At 36.6% G+C, this 25722-nt stretch overlaps 1 protein-coding gene across 4 annotated transcripts in view; it reads right to left on the bottom strand.

The window, feature by feature from the left end:
- The window catches only part of LOC115219813 (solute carrier family 12 member 4), a 222297-nt gene extending 200622 nt beyond the window's left edge, over positions 1-21675 (bottom strand). For 3 of the 4 annotated variants that reach the window (XM_036511783.1, XM_036511878.1, XM_036511917.1), the window contains exon 1: positions 21012-21675. In XM_036511783.1, the coding sequence (XP_036367676.1) occupies positions 21012-21228 (217 nt within the window). In that variant the 5' untranslated portion in view covers positions 21229-21675. The remainder of the gene's footprint in view (positions 1-21011) is intronic. The other variant, XM_029790092.2, reaches the window with a different exon arrangement.
- Positions 21676-25722: the final 4047 nt, after the last annotated feature.

Raw genomic sequence — 25722 nt, 5'->3', positions numbered from 1 at the left:
TCATTATTTGGTGGAATTCGTCAACATACATAGCATAGTTGCAAGAACGACAGACTTTCTTAGGAGAGTGGAGAGGTAGAAACGCCAAAGAGTCGAACAAATATAAATTCCTTGCAGTATCTGTTCTGGCTCTATGTATTTTGAGTTCAAACCCTGTCGAGGTCACTTTGCCTTTCATCCTATAGGGGTAGATAAAATAAAGTACTGAGGTTGACATAATCAACTGATCCTTACCACCTCCACACCAAATTTTTGTTCTGATAGGACATTTATAGTCTAAGTTTAAATGTCAATGACGTCCTTGCTTTCAACCTTCCTAGTCTGGTTGCCATATAGGAATACAAATCAAATCCGACACTTGGCAAGAAGAAGAATCAATCCAGAGAGAGAGAGGGGTATCAAAAGAGGGATGGGGTGAGGTGAGGCGAGATGAATCAATGGGCAAAGGCTGCTACGTTTGTATACATTATGTTCTCGGCAAATAGCTGAAACGGTAAAGTTTACTTGAGATCTTAACCAATTCGATTCCTAGTTAAGAATCAAAATGTACTAAATGTTTTTCAACGTAAAGATATGTTCGAAAAAACAAGCAAACAAAACGAAACAACGAAAAAAAGGAAACATTACCGATGGACATTTATGGAGTTATTTAATGATTATATTTAAAAATGGAGGAAGTTTGTATTAGCAAGAAGGTTAATGGAGATATCTCTATGGTTTCGACATCATAAATACACAATCACTGCTAATATCGAGGAAAAGGAAACAATCTTATACTTCAGTATCTTTGGTCTTGGACGACGAATAAAACTATCAGTCACCGTAAATGCTAAGCATTACTATGATCCTAAACAAATAATAATAATAGCCACAGCAGCACGCCACAAAACTAGTTTCCCCCTTCAAAGCCAGCGTATCGATTGCTGACTCTCTACAGAGACCCTCACTGGAGAACTGCTCAACATCTGGCAAACTACGAACTCGGGCTTACAACCCCTGCATCTATCCAATCATTACAGCCTGTTTTCTCTGAACTCCCAGCTTTATGTATCCCTCCTTTGTTTCACCCTCAGAAAGTAAGCCACCCACGGTTTTCCAGCAGCTGCCAACATACAGACGTTCAAACTGAACATACACCTGATTATGACAAAAAGAAAAGAAAATACAATTTGGATTAATATAGAAACTGGTTCCTGGACTTAATTACCATAAATGTACGTAATTGCACCACCATCATAGGTATATCGAGGAACAAGATTAAATTGAATCATTAGTGCTTAATGTTGCTGTTAATCAGTTGTTGAATAAAATTATGGAAGTCATGAGCAAAAATAAAACCGATATCGAGATTATTAATTAACGCTAATAATAATAATTGTTTCAAATTTTGGCACAAGGCTTGTAATTTTGAAGGGAGGTAGAAGTCAAATTATATCAACCCCAGAGCTCAACTGGTGCTTGTTTCATCGACTACGTAAGAATGAACTCAGAATGCCGCTAGCATTTTGTCCGATGCAGTTAACAGTTCTGCCAGCTCGCTACTCTAATGATAGCAGATTAATCACAACAGGCCTAGCGAGTATGTTCTTTAAAAATAAACAGCAATCAAGAGAGTTACTAGTGGAAAGAACACACACGTTTTTACTGAAACGTGTTCTTTGAGTGTATCGCAATACATGTGTAAATGTGACAGTGTGTGTTTCAGAGGGAGGTATAGAGAGAGTAGGTATTCTTTTGAAGTCTCTAACGACAACCTGTCAAGTTACTGGGAACTACATTCCAAGATATGAATGTGACTATACGGTTCTTTACACTAACAAATCGAACGAGTGAAAACAAGAGTGAAATGTAGGAGAGAAAAGGTGCGAGATAAAATGTCTTCATAGCGAAGCCAAGAAGCATAAAAACAGCTGGCAGAAGATAGAGTCTAAATGAAAACATCAAATATCTCCTTTTATAATTCAGAAGAAACTCATAGAATTCTTCAAGAAATTACCAAATGCTCCCCAAACTAAGCAATCTGGTTGGCTGAAAAACATTGAAACAGTTATGTGACAGCTTATATTACATTGCAGTTGAGCCGTGTGCATGCAAATTTGCAATGAGTCAGAGAAACCAGTGTTTGTGGTTGATTAGTAGAGCTGGCGTCTGCAACAAATCTCTCGCTGACACGAATTTAATCGGTCTCTTTGAAAGAAATCTTGCAAGAATGATTTACATACGGATTTTTGCAGTATAAGCTGGACTATCGCTTATGTCTTTACGTCTATTCCAATACCACGACAAAGATCTGGTTTGAGAATTCCTAATCATCGTAGCATTAGTTTCTTTCTCTTCACTAGCTAATTCGCTTGCGAAAGGGACGAACATTGCAAGCCCCTGTTCTTAAATATAATCTCATTAAGCTCTACGCTAAGAAATTATTATAGATAAACCTTTAAAAAGAAAGAGAGAAGAAAGAAAAAACAAATGACACTGATTCATATTGATTAAAACGGATAAAAAAAAAGAAGAAAGAAACGAAATTCCTTCTCAATCTTGCTGTTCAATTTGATCGTTAACAGCAAGACAAAATAAAACCATCTACTAAGGCTCCGTAACCTACTGCATCAATGATATTTGTGTGACAGGTATCCCCAGTAGAGCCGAGAGTAGGCTCCCTAGGAATCTCAAGTCAATTACTCCGATAGTGTCATGGTATGTCATAAGTCAAAGGAGCCTGTATGTGAGGGGGTGGTGGTGGTGGTGTTTATTTGACTTCTTAAAAATAGCAGCTAACTCTCCCTGAAATCTTTTCTCAACGTCTTAAACAAATAAGTATACGTTCGCTAATGTTGTCTTAGATCCCTTAAAAGAGAAGATAGTTACGGCTAGAGTACTGGTTGATCATAGGCTTGCAAAATCAATATTGACTTGCGGCGCGAACGATACAATTTTCCCCTTTGTTGTCTTTCACGAAAAAAATATAGACTCTTTAAGCCAAATTAGGTAAACAGATCATTAGGATAATTATACAAATTGGTAAATTAGGTAAATAGATAATTAGACAAATAATGAATCAATTTGGTACTTTTTCAACCAGTATCTAAAATTCATTAAGGATTCCCTTTGCCAACTCACATTAATGTTCCCCTGGCCCTTATTGTATTAATAATATATTATCGTTAGCAGAAAATATATGCTAAAAATAGATCCCTATACAATACAGATAAAATAACTAAATTCACAACTCATGCATGGCGTGACACACGCACACGCGCGCAAGCATGCAATAACATAAAGCATCTCTTAAATCTTGTTAAATGCGCCTTGATAAATATAATTTATCCCCTTGTTAAAACCCGCAAACTATTTAGTTATTATCTCTTGGCCCCCTTCTCTGTTTCCACCTTTTCGGAAACTAGAAAATTAATTTGAGACGTTCATGTTATATATTTTTTCAAGGACATCAGCGACATAAATAAAAGTTGCTACGGAGCCGGCTTAATGATGGTTTGTTTATATATCGTTATTTAGCAACAATGCAGCCCCTAATCAAACAGGCCACAGATCAAAGATGTTCCATCTGTGACCATCTCGTCTTTCTCTGCGTTTAAGTGACAACATTGTCCGATATATCCTTTAAGACAGTAGGGTAAGATTTGCTTTCAATTGGCTCGTGATGATATATTAATTATATAAGATAGGAGAGGAGAGTGAAGTTATTTTTACACAAGAAGGAAACAGGAAATTGCGGCATTTATTCCTTTTCCGAAGGTGAGAGGCATAAAAGAAACAGTGGAAACCGTTTTCGATTTGGACGAGGTTTGAATTTAGAAGCCACTTCCTTTTTCAAGTGTTTCCTCATTGCATCCTGACTTCGCTATTGTACTATTTTAAGCATAACACGCACAAGCAAAAAACAAAAAAAAAACAACATTTTATTAAAGAATTGGAAATAAAAAAGAAACCAAAAAAAAAACTTTCACACAAAGGAAGCTGACGTAATTTTTCTGAAAGGAAAACTACAATGTGTGTATTGTGCGTGCGTGAGAGAAAAGGCTGTGATATAACTACGTAATCATAGTTTTATTTATTACATAGTTTCTATTCGGCCTGCTTGCGCAACTGATTTGCTGGAAATTAGCTTTCTGCAAGACATAGGCAGGTTAGTTCGATACAATTTATAGAAAATAACGCTGGCGCACCCACTTAACATACACAAACACTACATGTGCGCATACACATCTTGAAAATGTGTACACACTGCGGCGAAGGTAAAGAATGTGAACACTACCCGTTTTCGGCCTAACCCTAACCGTCGAAAACGTGTGGTGTGCGTATTCTTTATCTCCGGTCACACTGCTTTCTGTCTGTCTGTCCCCCCCTCTCTCTCTAGGCAAGTACATTTTTTCATTATACACATTATACAGATCTAACTTACGTGTATGTATATCATAAACATAAGGCGGACATTTTATATACATACATATACACTCACAAATATGTATTGTATATATATATCAATATAAAACCTCATGGATATAAAATTACACATATACATGCATACATAAATATACAAGCACACGCGTACATATATAAGTACGTACACACGGACATACATACATTCTTTCTCTCGCATACATTACTTCCTGTTTACATATGCGCGCTCGTATTGTTTTGCATTCTCTACTAGTTGTTGTCTGTTACTCTAATAATGAAAATCTTCAATTTTTTTCCTTTTTCATATTTCCATCTTGAGGAAGGTTTCTGTCAAAAACGTCAAAAATCTCACTTGCTACAGTATATACACTTAACAATTCTAGTTAGTTTGTGATGGTGGTAGCAGTAATTTTCTTCCCCCTCTTTTTTATTGCCTCATATTTGCTGCTACCACAGTGCTGAATCCTTGTATTTTACTTCTTGTTGCCTTTTGTTGCTTCCGTTCTTTTTCTTTGACCAATCTCTCATATTCCCTCTATTATCATCTGTTTCGTTTTCTCTCTCTTTTTTTTATTTTCTCCTCTTCTGAGCCCAAACTTTCATGGCTTGAGATATTCAACCACCTGTACTGAAGTTAATCTCTCTTCTATCAGTATGTAGTGGACATGCTTGCTAAGAAGCAACTGGAAAGATTGTGCTGCATTACAACTCATCAAAATAGCTGAGAGTAGACATAAATGCATTTATAGGATGTAATCAATAATGATGTAGCTGGAAGAGAGCTTGGTCAGATATGCTTTCTTCATTTAAGTTTTTCTAGCAGTCCTTGATACATGCATGAATGAATACTGGAAGTAATGACATGCATTTGTCATTTTGACCAATCAGGAATCTCCATTACTTTTACCTGTGACTCTAATTGCTAAGAAATTCAAGAAGTGATTTCCCCGGGGCAAATATACACTTTTTGGTATGCAGAGTTTTCTGCTTAAAACTGAATAAGATAATGGATTTGATTACTAAGTGCCAAATATTTGAAATGGTAAGGTGAAATGTATTTTTAATACTGAAAAAAAAAAAAAAAAGAAAAGCGGGGGATTGCCACATATTGATCTGGTTAACAAATAGTTATCACTCCAATCAAACTGATTCCTCAAATCTGCAGAGGTTTCTGATATTCTTTAAAGCAAGTTCTTCATCTATGTAGTAATCTCAAGGAATTTGTCATTAAAATCAACAGAAATACTCCGTGGATGTAATCTGTTTCTTTATTACTCACAAGGGGCTAAACACAGAGGGGACAAACAAGGATAGACAAACGGATTAAGTTGATTACATCGACCCCAATGCGTAACTGGTACTTAATTTATCGACCCCAAAAGGATGAAAGGCAAAGTCGACCTCAGCAGAATTTGAACTCAGAATGTAATGGCAAACGAAATACGGCTATGCATTTCGCCCAGCTTGCCGCTTTCCATAGATGTAATCTACAGTGTGGCCCTCATTAACATTGAGAACACGCTGAAGCATGTAAATGGCCAAGAACCTCAAACTTATGGCCTCCTTCAACTTAGCTAGAATAATCTTTCAACAAAAATTCTGAGAAAAACACCATACAATGTTCACACATTAACAACAATGTCAATAATAATGAACTCAAATGCACTGTAGACAAGAAAGCAGTCTATTCAGCAACAAGAGGCTGGAATTTACTTCCTTGAAGTTTCTGCTGAAACTGGAAATACATTTCTGATCTGTCTATTGTTTGTTAAAATCTGTCATCATAAAGGTATAGCTATTACTCCTTTAGGTGCTGCCACTACACACTCTGCTATTTAGCTTCTCATACATTTGAGCACTACATTTTGTTACATTATCAAAATTTAGGGAACTGAACAAGTTCTTAAGAGATGCCAGATGATTGTTTTGGACAAATGCATAAGAGTACATATAAGAAGTATGGAGTCTTTAGATAGGTCAGTAGGCATATTTTTTTATGCGCCCTTTTGCAAGCTTAGCCAGGTTCATGGGCCCGGTTTTCCGGTTTCTATGGCATATGTATTCCCCCTAGCTGGATGGGACGCTAGTCTATCGCAGTGTTACTCAAGAAACAGGAAGAAAGAGTGAGAGAAAGTTGGGGCGAAAGAGTACAACAGGGGTCGCCACCACCACCTGCCAGAGCCTTGTGGGGCTTTAGGTGCTTTCACTCAATAAACACAACGCCTGGTCAGGAGATCAAAACCGCGAGTCCACTGCCCTAACCAGTGGGCCATTGCGCCTCCACTAGGAATATTAGCAGGCTGAAACCTCAAATTCACTACCATCACTCTTCTAATAGTGTAATACATACATACATCATCACCATTTACACACACACAAACACACATTTATATTCATCATCATTTTCATCCTCATTTCAACATTTACTTTCCATCTTTGTATGTCCCAGCCTTCATTAATGTTGAATTTTCTCCACTTGGATGCCCTATCTGCCACCAACCCTTATTTGTTTCCCTTAAAACAATAAAAAGTCAACACATGCCTTCATAGACAAGGTAAACAAAAGATACTATTTGTAAAGGCACCTGATTTATTTTCATATCTAAATATATATGAATATATATAAATATATAAATTCATGTAATATCAAATTTAATCCTTTTGAGTGCATTAAGATGTAAGTTGACATGTAGCTGTGAAAATAGTCCTAGAAGAAACATTTCTTCCTAGAAGACATTTTTGAAAACATGTAGTAGACTGTGAATGACATCATTGGATCATTGGACATATGCATTTCTCTGTTTTAAGCACTGTCAGCTACAAACACCAAGTCTGTCACATGTCATATATATATATATATATATATATATACATACACACATATACTATATACATGTATATGCACATATATATATACATATATTTATGCATATATATATACATATATTTATACACATATATATACATACATATACACACTCTGGCCCCTGGTGCAGCCTCCTGGCCTCCCAGACCCCGGTCAAACCGTCCAACTCTTGCTAGCATGGAAAATGGATGTTAAATGATGATGATGATGATATATATATATACATATTTCTGATAATTTTTCCACATCCATAATTATACTTTACATCTTTTGTAAACTTATAAACATCTAATTAGTAAAGTGGAAAAATTACCAGAAAAGTCATTTCTATTCATTTTTTCAAATATATGATAATGTATCAAGGATTTTCTATTTCATATTCCACTACATATATATACATATATATATATATATATATATATATATATGTATGTATATATTCTTTTATTCTTTTACTTGTTTCAGTCATTTGACTACAGCCATGCTGGAGCACCATCTTTAGTCGAGCAAATCGACCCCAGGATTTATTCTTTGTAAGCTTAGTACTTATTCTATCAGTCTCTTTTGCTGAACTGCTAAGTTACGGGGATGTAAGTACACCAGCATTGGTTGTCAAGCAATGTTGTGGGGACAAACACAGACACACAAACATATACACACACATACATATATGTATACGATGGGCTTCTTTCAGTTTCTGTCTATCAAATCCACTCACAAGGCTTTGGTTGGCCCAAGGCTATAGTAGAAGACACTCGCTCAAGGTGCCACACAGTGGCACTGAACCCAGAACCATGTGGTTGGTAAGCAAGCCGCTTACCACACAACACCAGGTCATCAGCACCACTTGGGCTCATCACATATTTCATCACTCATGCTCATCACAGATTTTGCATAAAACACATGCCTGCTCGAAGGATTTCATGTTTCCCGCAATATTTCTACCCCCAAATGGCTTATTTTTTATAACTAGCATTATGCCTTTATCCATTTCTAAGTCAAGGGTAATAATAAAGCAAACCTGCAAAACATAACTGATCTTTACATATAGATGCAGAGAATAACAGCAATCAAATAATGACAGCAGAGTGCACAACAAACATCAGCAATCTGGATGTCATCCGTACTCTTGACAAGAGATGCTAGCCTAGTCTTTTACACCTTCCAGGCTTGTTTGTATTAGCCCAAGTTGCTGGATAATTTTTCATTCCTTTAAGAATATCGTAGAACGGAAACTTTTCATAGATTGGAATTTAAATCCTAATCTCTATAAAAACTTTCTGTTTCAAGAAACCCTTGAATTTGAATTACTTTCAATTTTTATGATTATAGATAACAACTCGGGCTGTAACTTCTGAGCCCGAGTCATGTGTATAAATATATATACATATATGGTTGATGTTAGGCAGGGCATCCAGCTGTAGAAACTGTGCCAGTTTGGAGTGGAGCCTGGTTTGCCAAACCTCAGTCAAACTGTGCAATCCATGCCAGCATGGAAAGCAGATGTTAAACAATGATGATGATGATTGTATATACATATATATGTACATATGTATATATATGTACACATATATATGCACATATGTATATATTATATGTACATATGTATATGTACATATGTATATATATGTACATACATATTTGTACATATGTATATATGTACGTATATACATGTACATATGTATATATATGTACATATGATTTGATGTGATTTGATCTAGTTTCAGCTCATGAGCTGTGTTTATGTGGAAGCACCGCCATTTGGTGTTGCTACATAATTTTGCTTCACTAATTCTTTTTAGAAATTGACATTTGGTGCATGAGAGAATTTGATGCTGCTGCCCTCATCTGCACTTCATGCTGTGAAGTTGGCTCATCTGGGACTCTTGACAGTAAGAAGTCCAGTTTTGTTTTGAAAACACCTACATCAATCCCATGCAGGTCTTTCAGGTCCTTCAGGAGGATATTGAAATGATGTGGTCCCCTGAAGCCCAGGTTGTTGAGTATCTTTTATATCTTGAGGGCTAATATAGAATCCTTGGCACTCTGCAGTGGCACCCTGTTCTAGTATTAGTGTAACTCTCAATGCCAAAGTTTGGGACAAGTCCCTCCAGGATCTTCCAGATGTATATTATGGCATATTTTTCATGCCTGCATGCTAAGGAATAGAGTCAATCTCTTGAGCCTTTCCCAGTAGCTTATATGCTGCATAGAAGCTATCTTCTTTGTGTAGCTTCATTAGATTAACTCAAGTTCTGCAATTAATCTGACACTGGTTGGTGACCATAGCTGAGAGCAATAGTCAAAGTGGCTTAGAATAAGTGTTCTCAAGAGGGCCATCTAAGAATTCTAAGAATTCATCTGATCAGCCGCCTGCATTTCATTGCCAACTTAGCAACATGCACATGGAAGGATGCATCATCAATCAAGTAAATGCCCAGGTCTTGCACTGGTTGTGTGTCTGGGATTGCAATCCCTCCAGGTCCTGTGTATTTAATGGGTATTGCATTTAGTTTTGCATGCTGATAGTACAAGGTTTGAAACTTTTCAGCATTAAACTGCATGCTATTCTTTTCAACACACTTGTATATTTCATCCAGTTCACACAGCAGGTACATAGCATCTTCAGGGTTCTGTATCACCAGGAAGACTTTTGTATCATCTGCATAACTTGTGATCATGGATCTCGGAGTGGCTGAGAGCATATGTGAGAGGGTCTTTATGAACAGTAGTGGTCCCAGAACAGTGCCTTGTGGAACACAGCTCACTATTTGTGTGTCATTGTAGGTGGCCCCATATATGATTAAAAGACTTCACAAGGTGGTGCTATTAAGTTAGACATGGTCTGGGCCTATACTAGCTGAAACTTATCAAAGTTATATATATATATATATATATATATATATATATTAAATTAAATTAGAGATAAAACCACTATTAGGCAAATCAAACAGTGAAAAACATAAACCAAAACATAAAAATAAAAATAATTAATATAATTTACAAAATATATAAGATATAAAATTTAAAATTTAAATTATTTAAATTTAAAATTACTAATTTACATTTATATTTATAAATAAAAAAAAAAATTTTTTTTTAAATATATATAACTATCAAAAAGTATTATAAAGTTAAATATATACATATATATATATATATTATATATATATATTATATATATATATATATATATAATATATATATATATATACGTATGTGCCAGTAGCATGTAAAAAGCACCAACCGATTGTGGCCGCTGCCAGCTTCCCCTGGCACGTAAAAAGCACCCACTACACTCACGGAGTGGTTGGCGTTAGGAAGGGCATCCAGCTGTAGAAACACTGCCAGATCAGACTGGAGCAAGGTGCAGCTTCCTGGCTTCCCAGACCCCAGTTGAACCGTCCAACCCATGGTAACATGGAAAACGGCCGTTAAACAATGATGATGATGATGATGATATATGTACATATGTATATATATATATATATATATGTACATGTACATATATATTTGCATATGTGTATATATATATGTACATATATATGTATATATATGTACATAAATATATACATATGTAAATATATGTACATATCATCATCATCATCATCATCATTTAACGTCCGCTTTCCATACTAGCATGGGTTGGACGATTTGACTGAGGACTGGCAAACCAGATGGCTGCACCAGGCTCCAATCTTGATCTGGCAGAGTTTCTACAGTTGGATGCCTTTCCTAATGCCAACCACTCCGAGAGTGTAGTGGGTGCTTTTATGTGCCACCGGCATGAGGTCCAGTCAGACGGTACTGGCAACGGCCACGCTCAAATGGCGTTTTTTACGTGACACCTGCACAGGAATTCAGAACCTCAGCAATATTGCACGCCTGCAGCAAGATTTGGACTTAATTTACAGATGGGTTGAGGATAATAATATGCAGTTTAATGCTGAAAAATTCCAAGCCCTCTGCTACCTGTGTCCAAAACTGAATATGAAACTTACAAGGTACATTGGTCCACAGGGAAATACAATCCCAGAGCCTAAATCAGTGAGGGACATGGATATCGACATGCGTGATGATACCTCTTTCCAAATGCACATCACCAGGATGGCCACAAACTGCAGACAGTTGGCTGGCTGGATCCTAAGAACTTTCAGAACCAGAGATAAAGAAACCATGATGGTCCTCTTGAGGACATTCGTCCTCAGCCGCCTGGCTTACTGCTCTCAGCTATGGCCATCCAACAGTATAAAATTAACAGTGGACCTTGAAGCAATCCAGCGAAGCTTCACAAAGAAATCGTCTCTTTACAACAGCTCAGCTACTGAGAAAGGCTGAAACAGCTAAGACTCTACTCCCTGGAGTGAAGACAGGAAAGGTATGTAGAAATATACATCTGCAAGATCCTGGAAGGAATTGTTCCAAAATTTGGCATTGAAAGCTACACCAATGCCAGAGCGGGTCGACAATGCACAGTGCCAAATATCGCAGCAATGCTATCATGCTTCAGGACCAGTTACTGCAACAACCTGGGTTTCAGGGACCTGCAGCTTTTTAATATTCCCCCAAACAGCCTGAGAAACCTGCTCAAAGTAGATGTAGTTGTTTTAAAATCAAAGCTGGACATCTTAACTGTTGAGAGTCCCAACTGTTCAGAACCTGCCTCACAGGAAGAGGTGCACATGAGGGTAGCTACATCAAACTTCATTCTACACCAAGTGCCACATGTTAGAGGAGGCTCTGAGTAATAATAGTGAAGCAAAATGACGGTGCTCCAGCATGGCCACAGCTCTGACCTAAAACTCCCCAAAAAAAATGCATATGTATGTGTGTGTGTATGTATATATATATATATATATATATATATATATATGTGGAGGCGCAATGGCCCAATGGTTAAGGCAGCAGACTTGCGGTTGTAGGATCGCGGTTTCAATTCCCAGACCGGATGTTGTGAGTGTTTATTGAGTGAAAACACTTAAAGCTCCACGAGGATACGGCAGGGGGTGGTGGCGATCCCTGCTGTACTCTTTCACCACAACTTACTCTCACTCTTTCTTCTGTTGGCCTGCTCAATTAGCCAGCAGGGTGGCGTCATTTAGAGGCTACAACAATGCAAAGCACATTGTGACCAGCGACGTGTAGCAACATCTGATAGCCTGGTCGGTCATGGTGATCACGGTGATATATATATATATGTATGTATATATGTATATATATATATATAATATATATATATATGTATATGTATATATGTATATATATATATGTATATATATATATATGTATATGCATGTTTCTTACCAAAATGCAATTCGAAAAAGCCCGCCATTTACATAAATATATGAGGGGTGAACATTTTCATGTGCTACGATGGAGGCGACGGTTGTCTGTCTGGTTCCACCTGGTATGTTGGTTTTATTCATTCATGATATATTTTGAATTCATTTCACTGAAGAGCAAGAGACGTAGATAATACGTTATTTGCAAAATCACAGGTGATTTGGAACTAAATTCTGTTTTTAAATGACTCGCTTTGAGAATTGCATTCAGTATGATTTGTTTATTTTTGGTAGTTATGACTTTAAAAGTCCCTCCTAGCGTGTGGCATTTATGTGTAATAATGCACTCTATATAATCATCATCATCATCATCATCATCGTTTAACGTCCGCTTTCCATGCTAGCCCCATATATAATATATATATATATGTATATATATATATCTATATATGTATATATATATATCTATATATGTATATATGTATATATGTATATATATACATATGTATGTATATATGTATATATATATGTATGTATATATGTATATATATATGTATGTATATATGTATACATATATGTATGTATGTATGTATATATATATGTATGTATATATGTATATATCTATATGTATGTATATATGTATATATCTATAGATATGTATGTATATAGATATATACATATATGTATATATGTATATATATATAGATATATACATATATGTATAATTATATATGTACGATCAAACCAAATTGAGGTCGATCAACATCAGGGCCCCCGTGCAGGTGACACGTAAAAGCACCATCCGTTCGTAGCCGTTTGCCAGCCCTGTCTGGCCCCCGTGTCGGTGGCACGTAAAAGCACCATCCGTTCGTGTTCGTTGCCAGCCTGGCCTGGCCCCCGTGCCGGTGACACGTAAAAGCACCATCCGTTTGTGGCCGTTTGCCAGCTCTGTCTGGCCCCCGTGCCGGTGACACGTAAAAGCACCATCCGTTCGTGGCCGTTTGCCAGCCCTGTCTGGCCCCCATGTCAGTGACATGTAAAAGCACCATCCGTTCGTGTCCGTTGCCAGCCTCGCCTGGCCCCCGTGCTGGTGACACGTAAAAGCACCATCCGTTCGTAGCCGTTTGCCAGCCCTGTCTGGCCCCCGTGTCGGTGGCACGTAAAAGCACCATCCGTTCGTGTTCGTTGCCAGCCTGGCCTGGCCCCCGTGCCGGTGACACGTAAAAGCACCATCCGTTTGTGGCCGTTTGCCAGCTCTGTCTGGCCCCCGTGCCGGTGACACGTAAAAGCACCATCCGTTCGTGGCCGTTTGCCAGCCCTGTCTGGCCCCCATGTCAGTGACATGTAAAAGCACCATCCGTTCGTGTCCGTTGCCAGCCTCGCCTGGCCCCCGTGCTGGTGACACGTAAAAGCACCATCCGTTCGTGGCCGTTTGCCAGCCCTGTCTGGCCCCCATGTCGGTGGCATGTAAAAGCACCATCTGTTCGTGTCCGTTGCCAGCCTCGCCTGGCCCCCGTGCCGGTGACACGTAAAAGCACCATCCGTTTCGTGGCCGTTTGCCAGCTCTGTCTGGCCCCCGTGTTGGTGGCACGTAAAAGCACCATCCGTTCGTGTCCGTTGCCAGCCTCGACTGGCCCCGTGCCGGTGACACGTAAAAGCACCATCCGTTCGTGGCCGTTTGCCAGCTCTGTCTGGCACCTGTGCGGGTGGCACGTAAAAAGCACCCACTACACTCACGGAGTGGTTGGCGTTAGGAAGGGCATCCAGCCGTAGAAACACTGCCAGATCTGACTGGGCCTGATGAAGCCTTCCAGCTTCACAGACCCCAGTTGAACTGTCCAACCCATGCTAGCATGGAGAACGGACGCTAAATGATGATGATGATGTATATAAGTACATGTATATATGTATGTATCTATAGATATGTATATATGTATATATATAGATATATACATATACATTTGTATGTATATCTATATATATATAATATATATATATATTCACACATATATATATATGTATATATATATATATATATATATATATATACATGTATGTATATATATATATATATATATATATATATATATATATATACATTTAGGAAGGTATACACACACACGCACACACATATATATGCATATATATATATATATATATATATCTTTTTTCTCTTTTACTTGTTTCAGTCATTTGACTGCGGCCATGCTGGAGCACCGCCTTTAGTCGAGCAAATCGACCCCGGGACTTATTCTTTGTAAGCCCAGTACTTATTCTATCGGTCTCTTTTGCCGAACCGCTAGGTGACGGGGACGTAAACACACCAGCATCGGTTGTCAAGCAATGCTAGGGGGACAAACACACACACACACATACACATATATATATATATTCACACATATATATATATGTATATGTATAAATCTATACATATCTACCCAGAAATGTATGCATATGTTTATTCATATATAATCATATAATAGGTATATTAATAAATCCGTACATAGAATTCATACATGAAAATACTTTACCTATATTACATACACAAATTCATATATATACATATATCAATATATACCTGTGTTATCCTCAGATGTAGCTAAATTTTACATATGAATACATATATGGACTGACATCATCGCTTAACATCCATCTTCCATGCTGGCATTGGTAGAGCTACATATACATAGAAAGACACATGCATATATAGTTATATATATCTACACACATATACATATATTTTGGTGTATATATCATTTATATATATATCATCATCATCCTCATCACTTAATACCCATGTTTCCATGTGTGCATGGGTCAAGTGGGAATTGTTGAAGCAAATTTTCTGGGGCCAGATGTTCTTCTGTAGCCAACACTCATCCATTTCTAAGCACGGTAATAATTTCCCGTGGCCTGACATTTATTTTCACAGATGTTTGGAAATAAACAGCATTGAATGCATGATGGTGATGAATCTTTACAACCGTGACGTGATGACAAATCAAGGCTACAAGACAGACACACACACACATGAGTGCAACCACACATACATACACACATACATAAGCCCCCACACATATATGTGCTCACTCATGCATGTGCCCATACACACCACCCTCACACACACAGACATGCGCACACGATTGTTTTATCTTTTTCCAGTTTCTGTACTCCAAATCCACAAATAAGGTTTTGGTTGGTCTGATGATATAGTACAAAATGCTAGCCCAAGGTGATGCACTGTGAGACCAAACCTGAGACCACAAGATTATGATGCAAGATTCTCAACCACATAACCATGCCTGCATACACACACACACACTCATACACATATATATACTCACACATTTATACACACACCCATACATATTACATAAGACACACAAGCATGTACATACACTTATGTGTGTGCGTACAGGACACCCTTGCTTTCCACCTCCCTGCCACAACACTCATCACTTCTCCCTTCCAGTGCATTGCATTACCTATGTACAGGTGGTTACCTTAGACTACTTATGCCCAGTTCACTCATTCCTCACCCTCCACTGCTGTACACCCATCCAATCATCATCTCATGTCACTTTGCCAGCGAATCCATCCTCCTTCTCCCTCACATCTTTGATCACATGGACATCTGTCATCTCTCTGAAATCTTAGTCACTTTGCCTGTTGCCTTGACTGTAAGTACTTATTGCAGAGTATCGACTACTCCTACCACTTCACCTCCTATCGTAGATTCCTCTCATTGCTACCATTTATACTTCTGTCACTCATGCTTAATGTTCTGTCACTCATGCTTCTATAAAGAAGCTAGTAAGTGAGCAGTACCATAGTGTTCTGAAGTGTCTTCAGTGATGTTGATGCTATAGACACCTTTCTAGTGCTGGTGCATGCAAAAATACACCCCATATAAATGTACCCCACTCGCTAGAGCAGGGGTTGGCGAACTAGGGTAAATTACTCCAAATGGGGTAATGAGGACTCATTTGGCATAATTACATAAAATGTTATGACAGAATTTTTTCTTCTGGCAGCATTGCATCTATCCAGTGTAATGGATGTTAAATAGATTCATATAAATAGATTCAACAGACCTTTTGAATTTAAAGAATCTATGATTTTCTTCATTTCAAATCAAGTGGGCAACATTAGTGTAAATAAATATATTTTGGAGTAACTGGTTAAAAATGTTCCCCTGACTCCTGCTCTAAAGTATGAGAATTTGTGAGTTTCATAGTTTTGTCAAGGTCGCGGCACTTCATACTGGTATCACAAAAAAAAAACCAACAAAACAAAAACAACAAAAACAAACAACAAAACAAATACATTCATTTAACTTAGTGAAGTGGATGGTGTTTGCTATGTTATGATGCTGTAGCAACTAAAGATAAAATGAAATGGATGCAAGAAGAGATCTTGTCAACCTATCTAGGTGAGCAGCACTCTTGAATCCATGCTGATTCTCGCTATGAAGATGCATTCAACACATGCAAATATGGAAAGCAGGCAGTAAATGAAGACGGGGTTGGGAATATATATACATTTATCAAAATTAATGATTTATAAATGTATATAAATCTAAATTTAAATATGTTTTCATATTTATATGAGTGTATGTGTATATATGTGAGTGTATGTGTGTGTATATATATATATATATACGTACATATGCGTAATGCATATATATGTGTATGTACACATACACACACACACACACATGTAAATGCATAATTATATACATATATACAATCACACATGCATTTTATGTAGACATACATTATATATATGTGCATGTCTATATATGTATATATTATATGCATATGCATATATTATATGCATGTAAATATATGTGTATATATATATATTATATGCATCTATATATATGTATACATATGTATTATATGCATCTATATATATATATTATATATCATATGCATCTATATATAATATATATATATATTATGTGCATGTATATATAATATATTATATGCATGTATATATATTTATATCATATGCATGTATATACATATATATAATTATATGCAAGCATATACATATTATATATTATATATATGGATATATATATAATATATATGCAAATGCATATATATATATATATATTATATGCATGTATATATCTATATCTATATATATATATATATATCTATTATATGCATGTATATATCTATATCTATATATATATGCATATATATATTATATGCATGCATATATCTATATCTATATATATATATATATATCTATTATATGCATGTATATATCTATATCTATATATATATGCATATATATATTATATGCATGCATATATATCTATATAAGTTTATAAATATACATTATATATGTATATATATATATATATATATATGCATATATATATTATATGCATGCATATATATCTATATAAGTTATAAATATATATATATATATATATATATATATATATATATATATATATATAATTATATGCGTCTATGTGTGTGTGTGTATATATATATATATATATATAGAGAGAGAGAGAGAGAGAGAGAGATGGATGATACAAAGATGTTTGCACACACACACACACACACAGATAAGCATACCAATATGATTATGTCCGTGTTTATCTAAATACGAACAGGTTTTTTTCTCAAACGTTTTATATTATAAACATAAGTATGGTCAAGTTTAATATTCGGTAGTAATAAAGAAATATGAAAATTCTTTCCAATAACAATGTATAACTTGAAGATAATAAGTTAATATTGAATTTTTAATGTAGCATATATATGTATATCTATATCTATCTATCTCTTTTTCTCTCTCTCCTATCTATCTATCTATCTATCTATCTACATAAATATACACATCGTGATATTCTAATACACACATACACAAACGTCTATAGCTTTATGTGCACAAACACTCACACATACCTATATGAACTTGCGTGTGTAATACACACACATACACTATTATGCATATGTGTTTATATGTTATATATACATCCACCAATGTACATCGTTCATATGCACATACATTGGTGTAGATGTATGTCTACACCAATATGCTTATATTCATTTACATCAATATATGTATATGCCCTCATATGCATACCTGCGTGGATGTACACCCGTAGCTACGTACGTACATACGATATTCTGCACAGCATCCGTAAATGCATATATAAACTTTTGCATATTAATATAAATGCTCGTGAACGACTGCACATATATACACCAGTGTATATAGACGAGTGCTATGTCGCTGTTGTAGTGATCCCTTCATCGAGCGCCGATGATGATCTTAGCTGCTCCAGCTTTGACCATCGTGTCTTAAGACACTGCATCTTAGACTTCATTGAAAAAGTGTCCTTGTAAAAGACGGTAGCAAATGATGTGAGGAATGGATTTGTTGGTATTTTAAGCAGATTGCGCCTATCTCTGTTTATTCTGCTGGTTAAGATTGGATGACGTTTAACTTAATCTCTCCTCTCAAAAGTGATAAAAAGAAGAAAAAAAACATAAATAAAATAAAGCGTAGAAAGAAGTAAAGAAACATCGTGTTTCGATTGCGAAACAAAGAAATAATAAATATTTTGTGAAATAAAATGCAATGAAAACCGAAAAGAAGGCAAGAAATAAATAATTAAATACGAGGATACAGAGAAATATAGAATTTCGGGTTTATCTAAATTATTGTTGGAACTTTTTTTTTAATATTTATTGAAAGAAAAACATAAAGCTAGAAAATTTCTTTGCTTCTAATTGTCATTTTTTGTTTGTTTGTTTGCTCTGTCTAATAATTATTCCAGTGACCAGTAATCACTACAAAATAAATGTAAAATGAAACTTAAATATAAAGAAGGAATCGTTTTACAAAAATTTAAACACCAGTTAGACATCTTTGTCGACTGACACCTGTCATTACAGAATTGCTGGTCATGTGTTCTCCCCCTCCCTCGCCGCATTTTCTGTTGCAGGAAGCGATGAAAACATTGCTAACTGATCCTTGACAAATCAAATAATATATATATATAAAAGAAAAGAAAAGAAAAATGAAAGAGAGAATGAAAAAGACCATCAAACAGATTATTTTGAGAGGTTTTACATTAAATTATTTTCATTGTTTATTCATATGTTGTTTTTTTTTTTTCCGATCCCTCACAAATGACTATTTCCCCGCAAAGCAAATGTTCTTGAGAAGCATTGATTACGCACACGCGCGCGCTCTTACATACGCACGCAAACACGCAGATCTATCTATCTATCTATCTAAATTTGGAATATGACAGTACTAATTAAGTGAGTATAGGTTTAAGTAGCAGAACAAGGAATACAACGTGAAAGATTTAAGTGTCGACGCAAGATCCTAGTAAGTCAATAATAATAATAATAATAATAATAATAATAATAATAATAATAACAATAATGATGATGATGATAATAATAATAACAATAATAATAATATTGGTAAATAAACGAATAAAATATTAGCATGGATGGGGGCGGAAATGGAGGAAGATGTGACTAATCTACTCCTTAATTACTCTGTCTTCACCCTTTACGAACACACATACACTCTAAAACTCAAGCGCGCACACCAAACACTACAACACAAGCACTGACTTTATTCATAGACTTCCACGTCATAATAACATAAATGAATAATTATTTAAATGTTTCTCTATGATCCTACGCCGAATTTAATAGAATAATTAAAAATTAAAAATATATAAGAATCGCAACCATTTTTTGTTCAACTACCCACTAACAACTAGTCATTCTTACTTCATACATATTTTGATAAAAATGACAGTACCACCTATTTTTCTTTCTTTTTTGGGGGTTTTCTTTCCAAATTCTGAACCCCCCTGCATATATTACAACACCAGTTAACCAAGTCGCAACATCTTTCAGATATCTATTATATTTTCCACAAGTTTTCTTTTGTGTTCTTTTAAACACGCAATTTGAAGAAATAACGATAGGGGTGGGGAACGAATCCTTTCGTAGTAACAATTATAATTTCTAACCTTGAATATTAAGAATGCTGTTATTTGTAACCACCGAGAAATGGATGAACGTCACACAATCCCATTCCTTTCTACAAATGTTTGGCCTTGTGCCTCAGACAGAAATCAATAATATCCATAATACACTGATAACAAAGAAAGCGAGAAATCAGAACTTAGGAAGATTTGAAAACGATTTGGGAAATTACAAATATCCGCAAATTTTCCATTCAAGGTTAGATTAATGCTGAAGAATTTCTACCTTGAAATGACCATAAGGAAAGATCTAGTATTCTTGTGATGTAATATGGTTGCAGTATAATCTATTTGGCACTCGCCAACATCTCATTTATACACAATTGAAACAAATAAACAAGAAATGAATGAATGAATGAAGAATGCTAGAAACTAAGAAGGTAGATACACCTACCGTAGTTAGCAGATTTCCCGTTGTTGTCATCAATGATTCTAATAGTTGGTATTTCTCCGGATGGGGATGTTGGAGAAGATGAAGGTACAGATCCATAATCGCGCTGTTGGTTCCCCTTGCTGTCATTACCTTTAGTTGGACTTGATTCACCAACCTCGCCAAGTGGGACTTCTTCATCAGCTTCTACGACAGTGAATCTCTGTGGAGGGGACGACATGATGGAATGAGCAGATGTAAAGGAAACTGAAGTCAAAGGTCTTCACTGGATAAGACCAACACTGTGTATTCTAACAGAAAACGTTTGCGTAGTGTTTCGAATAACATTAAAATAGATATAATAAATTACAACTTAAAATAAAGTTCTTTTTTTTTATTTTTTTACTTTGTTTTTGGAATTTTACTACTGCACTCTAAATTCGATTAAAAAAAATTATCTACACATACAGTCAATTCCTTGTTTGTAAATGAAAATAAATGTTTTCGTTGATTAGAATAAAGCTTGTGTGTGTATCCTGTACACACAACACGCCGGCGCTAGCATTAGGAAGTGGAGAGTTCAGCTTATAACAAACACTACACATCACAGCCAAATCCAGCGACTGACAGAGCTGACGACTAGTTCAGCTGAAGCTCGCCTAACTGTAATTTACCAATAGCTGCTGCTGCTGCTGTTGTTGCTGCTGCTTATGTCTAGGAGCACTACAGTCAAACCAGTAGCAGTGCAAGTAGTGCTCTCGTCATGTTCATTATTACGTTAAGAATACTACTGTTACTGTTAGTTAATCTTGCGACACTTGCAGCCTTAAAATGGTAGTTTCTGTGGCTCATAAATAGGGTACAGGAGAATTTTTACTGAAAGGGATTTTTTTTCACACGACTTGGTGGTATAAAGTATGCTTATGTGTGTGTGTGCATGTTCATAATTCAGTTAATACTAATTCTCACAAAACGATCATATATATATATATATATATATGTATGTATATAATTGGTGGGTGGTTGTTTATTATTTATTTATGGTGGTTGCGGTATACCCACAAAGCGATTTATATTTTAAATATTACTGGTCAAGCCTATAATACAGGTAGCATTCGGGAAGATTATATCCGATTCTTTGAAGAGAAGCGAGAGAAAATATATTTGTCATATTTAACAGAATTCCTCATGTAAACGTTTAATAACAAAGCTGACAGTTGCTTTACGTATTGTGGTAGGGCGGTAATTACTCGAAGACGTCAATTAACGAGACACGAGTTCAAACTTACAACTGAGCTCTCGCTTCTATTCATTTGAACGTTCGTCCTTTAGAGCGCCGGCGTGGCTGTATATTTAATAAGTTTGTTTGGTAATCCCATGAGTCGACGTTTGATCCCACTGCGCGACACTTTAGGCAAAGTTATCTCCTACTGTCGGCAACGGGCTGACCCGGTGTTGTGAATGAAATAACATGGACGGACTATGTGTGGAAGTCTCTCCGATGGACTATATCTATCCTTAGGAGTTAGATTTATTTCTTCACCCTCTTTAACACCATTAGGTGTTTTCAGTGGAATCCACTTAGTTGAAAGCATTCGGACCATGCCTTTTTTTCTCCTCTTTCATTCCCCATATAAGTGTCAGTGAACCCGAAAAAAAAGTTAGTGATATTCTCTCTGAGTAATTCATTAAAAAAAAAAACTCAAAAAAATTAATTTACATAGAGTTTACACTTCATCAGCAGTTGACAGAGGATCTCAACGATTTAATCACCTAACAGAACCACCCGTTCCAGGTGTACTGAATAATATTGATGCTATCAGGGACTCTCTTTACTCTCTTTACTCTTTTACTTGTTTCAGTCATTTGACTGCGGCCATGCTGGAGCACCACCTTTAGTCGAGCAAATCAACCCCGGGACTTATTCTTTGTAAGCCCAGTACTTATTCTATCGGTCTCTTTTGCTGAACCGCTAAGTGACGGGGACGTAAACACACCAGCATCGGTTGTCAAGCAATGCTAGGGGGGCAAACACAGACACACAAACACACACACACACACACACACACACACATATATATATATATATATATATATATATATATATATACGACAGGCTTCTTTCAGTTTCCGTCTACCAAATCCACTAACAAAGCATTGGTCGGCCCGGGGCTATAGCAGAAGACACTTACCCAAGATGCCACGCAGTGGGACTGAACCCGGAACCATGTGGTTGGTTAGCAAGCTACTTTATTTCATGAAAGATTCGCCATTAAGGCGTTACATAGAGGGGACATACAAATACAGACAAACATATATGGTGTAGTAGCTTAAAACGTTGGTGATTACAATAAAATATATATAATATTTACAATATAAAGTTTTTAAAAATTTGGTATTATACAGTAGGGCACGGATCCCTGCCATCCGGGTAGAACCTTTACTTCTTGATCCGGCCACACTTACCTGGTGCCAGATATACCCAGCTTGCACGCTACAGACTTCCATCTTTTCGCAAACATATCTCGTGACAGACACCTCTTTTCCAGCCTGATCTTACTACCGAGGTGGTAACTGAAGAAGTTAACCAACCCCTGGCCGGATACAAAGGTACCTGTCACTATACCTTTCGTACGCGTCTTCCATACTGTTTCTTTCAGTATGGCTACTACGCAGGAAAAACAAGCCTTCCTTTCCCTGCTGAGGAAAGGAGGTGGCACAATCTCAATGATAGACTCCGACCACACAGCCACTCCTGCGCCTGTAAAGATACTTTTTGACCCATATCATAGAATGCATTTTCCTGCAGTCATCTATGCAGTCACTTTGCGAAAATAGGAGCAACAGAAGCCACCCAATAATTATTTATTGTTGAGGATTTATTTTATACTTTCAGCTTTTGTCTTTCTCGCACAAACTCTTACTATATCGACGGTGAAATTTTCTCTGCTTCCTTTTGCAGTTCGCAAACCGTTACTCTACCGTTTCTCCTAAGTTTATTGACAAGGTCGGACGGACACCATTGATTTAATTACAAATCCACGACATGCCTTCTCCTCTAGAAGCACTTGCTATTCTCGTGCCTCACACGCCTTATTGACTTCCTAATATCTTGATAATTTCCTTTCATGTATCCACACCTTCCTGCCTTCCCTATGCACTGTTAGCTCTACAATTCGGACTTTTACGTATCGTTAGATCAAACCATTCTATAGAGCTGTTAGCGTTGCCTTTTAATGCAATTTGAATTCGGATCACGGCTGTATTCTTCATATCCAGCAGCAATAAGTCATTAGCTCTGTCCAGAAGTCTCCTTCTCTGCTTCCTTTAGTCTGCACTAGTGTTTTTCAACCATTTTACCTATGGACTCCTTTGATTCCTATTTTACTCTTGGCAATTCGATGTTTAAAAAAATCTTATATTTTTATAAGTGACTATTATTATGAGTTGTACAAGGCCGCGAGCTGGCAGAATCATTAGCACGCCGGGCAGAATGCTTAGCGGCATTTCGTCCATCATCCACGTTCTGAGTTCAAATCCTATCGAGGTCGATTTTTACCTTTCATCTTTTCGGGGTCGATAAAATAAGTACCAGTTGTGTTCTGGGGATCGATGCAATCGACTTACTCCCGCCCCAAAATTGCTGGCCTTGTGCCAAAATTTGAAATCATTATTAGAAATTGTATGAAAATATGGTTAAAATATTTTGTATATCGTAGAAGTACCACCAATTTATTTAATACTAGCAGTATCACCCGGCGTTGCTCGGGTTTGTTTTGACCCTTTAGAATTGGAATTTTTGAAAAGTAAAAAATTTGCATAATGTAGCTTGTCATTCTCTTTAAGTGAACATTTTTCTAGTTAAAATACACCGAAAAATGGCGACACAGCAGTCAAAAGATCGTAAAAAATAGGGATTTTCATAGAAAAAAAGCACCTTTTTGATGTAAATAATTTTTGGTGTTAACATGGTCGGATTTGAATTTTATCTTCTACGGAATGAAGAGCAAGCCTTTTCCTATCATACTCTCAATTTTGGTCAACTTGCGTCGCAGGGTCTCGGAGGAGATAGTATTAGTTGAAGGCTACCAAGCCTGCCATACAAAGACAACTTCAGCTTTATATAGAGAGAGATAAATTTCAACAAAAAATTCTTATACAGAACCCCAAGGGACATATAGACCCTGACTGAGAACCACAGGTGCGTAAGTAAATTCCATATTGATAGCAATTAATTGTGTCGATCCGTCCCTGGAATACATATATACTTACATACATACACACAAACAAAACACACGCGCGTGCCCTCGCGTAACTCAAATACCGTGATCACCGTGACCGACCAGGCTATTAGATGTTGCTACACATCGCTGGTCACAATGCGCTTCGCATTGTTTTAGCCTTCAAATGACGCCACCCCGCTGGCTAAGGGAGCAGGCCAACAGAAGAAAGAGTGAGAGAAAGTTGTAGTGAAAGAGTACATAAGGGATCGCCACCACCCCCTGCCGGAGGCTTGTGGAGCCTTAGGTATTTTCGCTCAATAAACACTCACAACGCCCGTTCTGGGAATCGAAACCGTGATCCTACAACTGCGAGTCTGCTGCCCTAACCACTGGGCCATTGCGCCTCCACAATTCAAATACATACATATATACGTAAATTTTGTTATAAAGAGTAGTTACGCATTGTAATCTGCAAATTTACTGACAGAGCTGAATGCATGTTTACACACGCA

This window comes from Octopus sinensis, linkage group LG1 (genome assembly GCF_006345805.1).
Source record: "Octopus sinensis linkage group LG1, ASM634580v1, whole genome shotgun sequence".
Classification (NCBI taxonomy): domain Eukaryota; kingdom Metazoa; phylum Mollusca; class Cephalopoda; order Octopoda; family Octopodidae; genus Octopus; species Octopus sinensis.
This window is presented reverse-complemented; position numbering and strand designations above follow the sequence as displayed.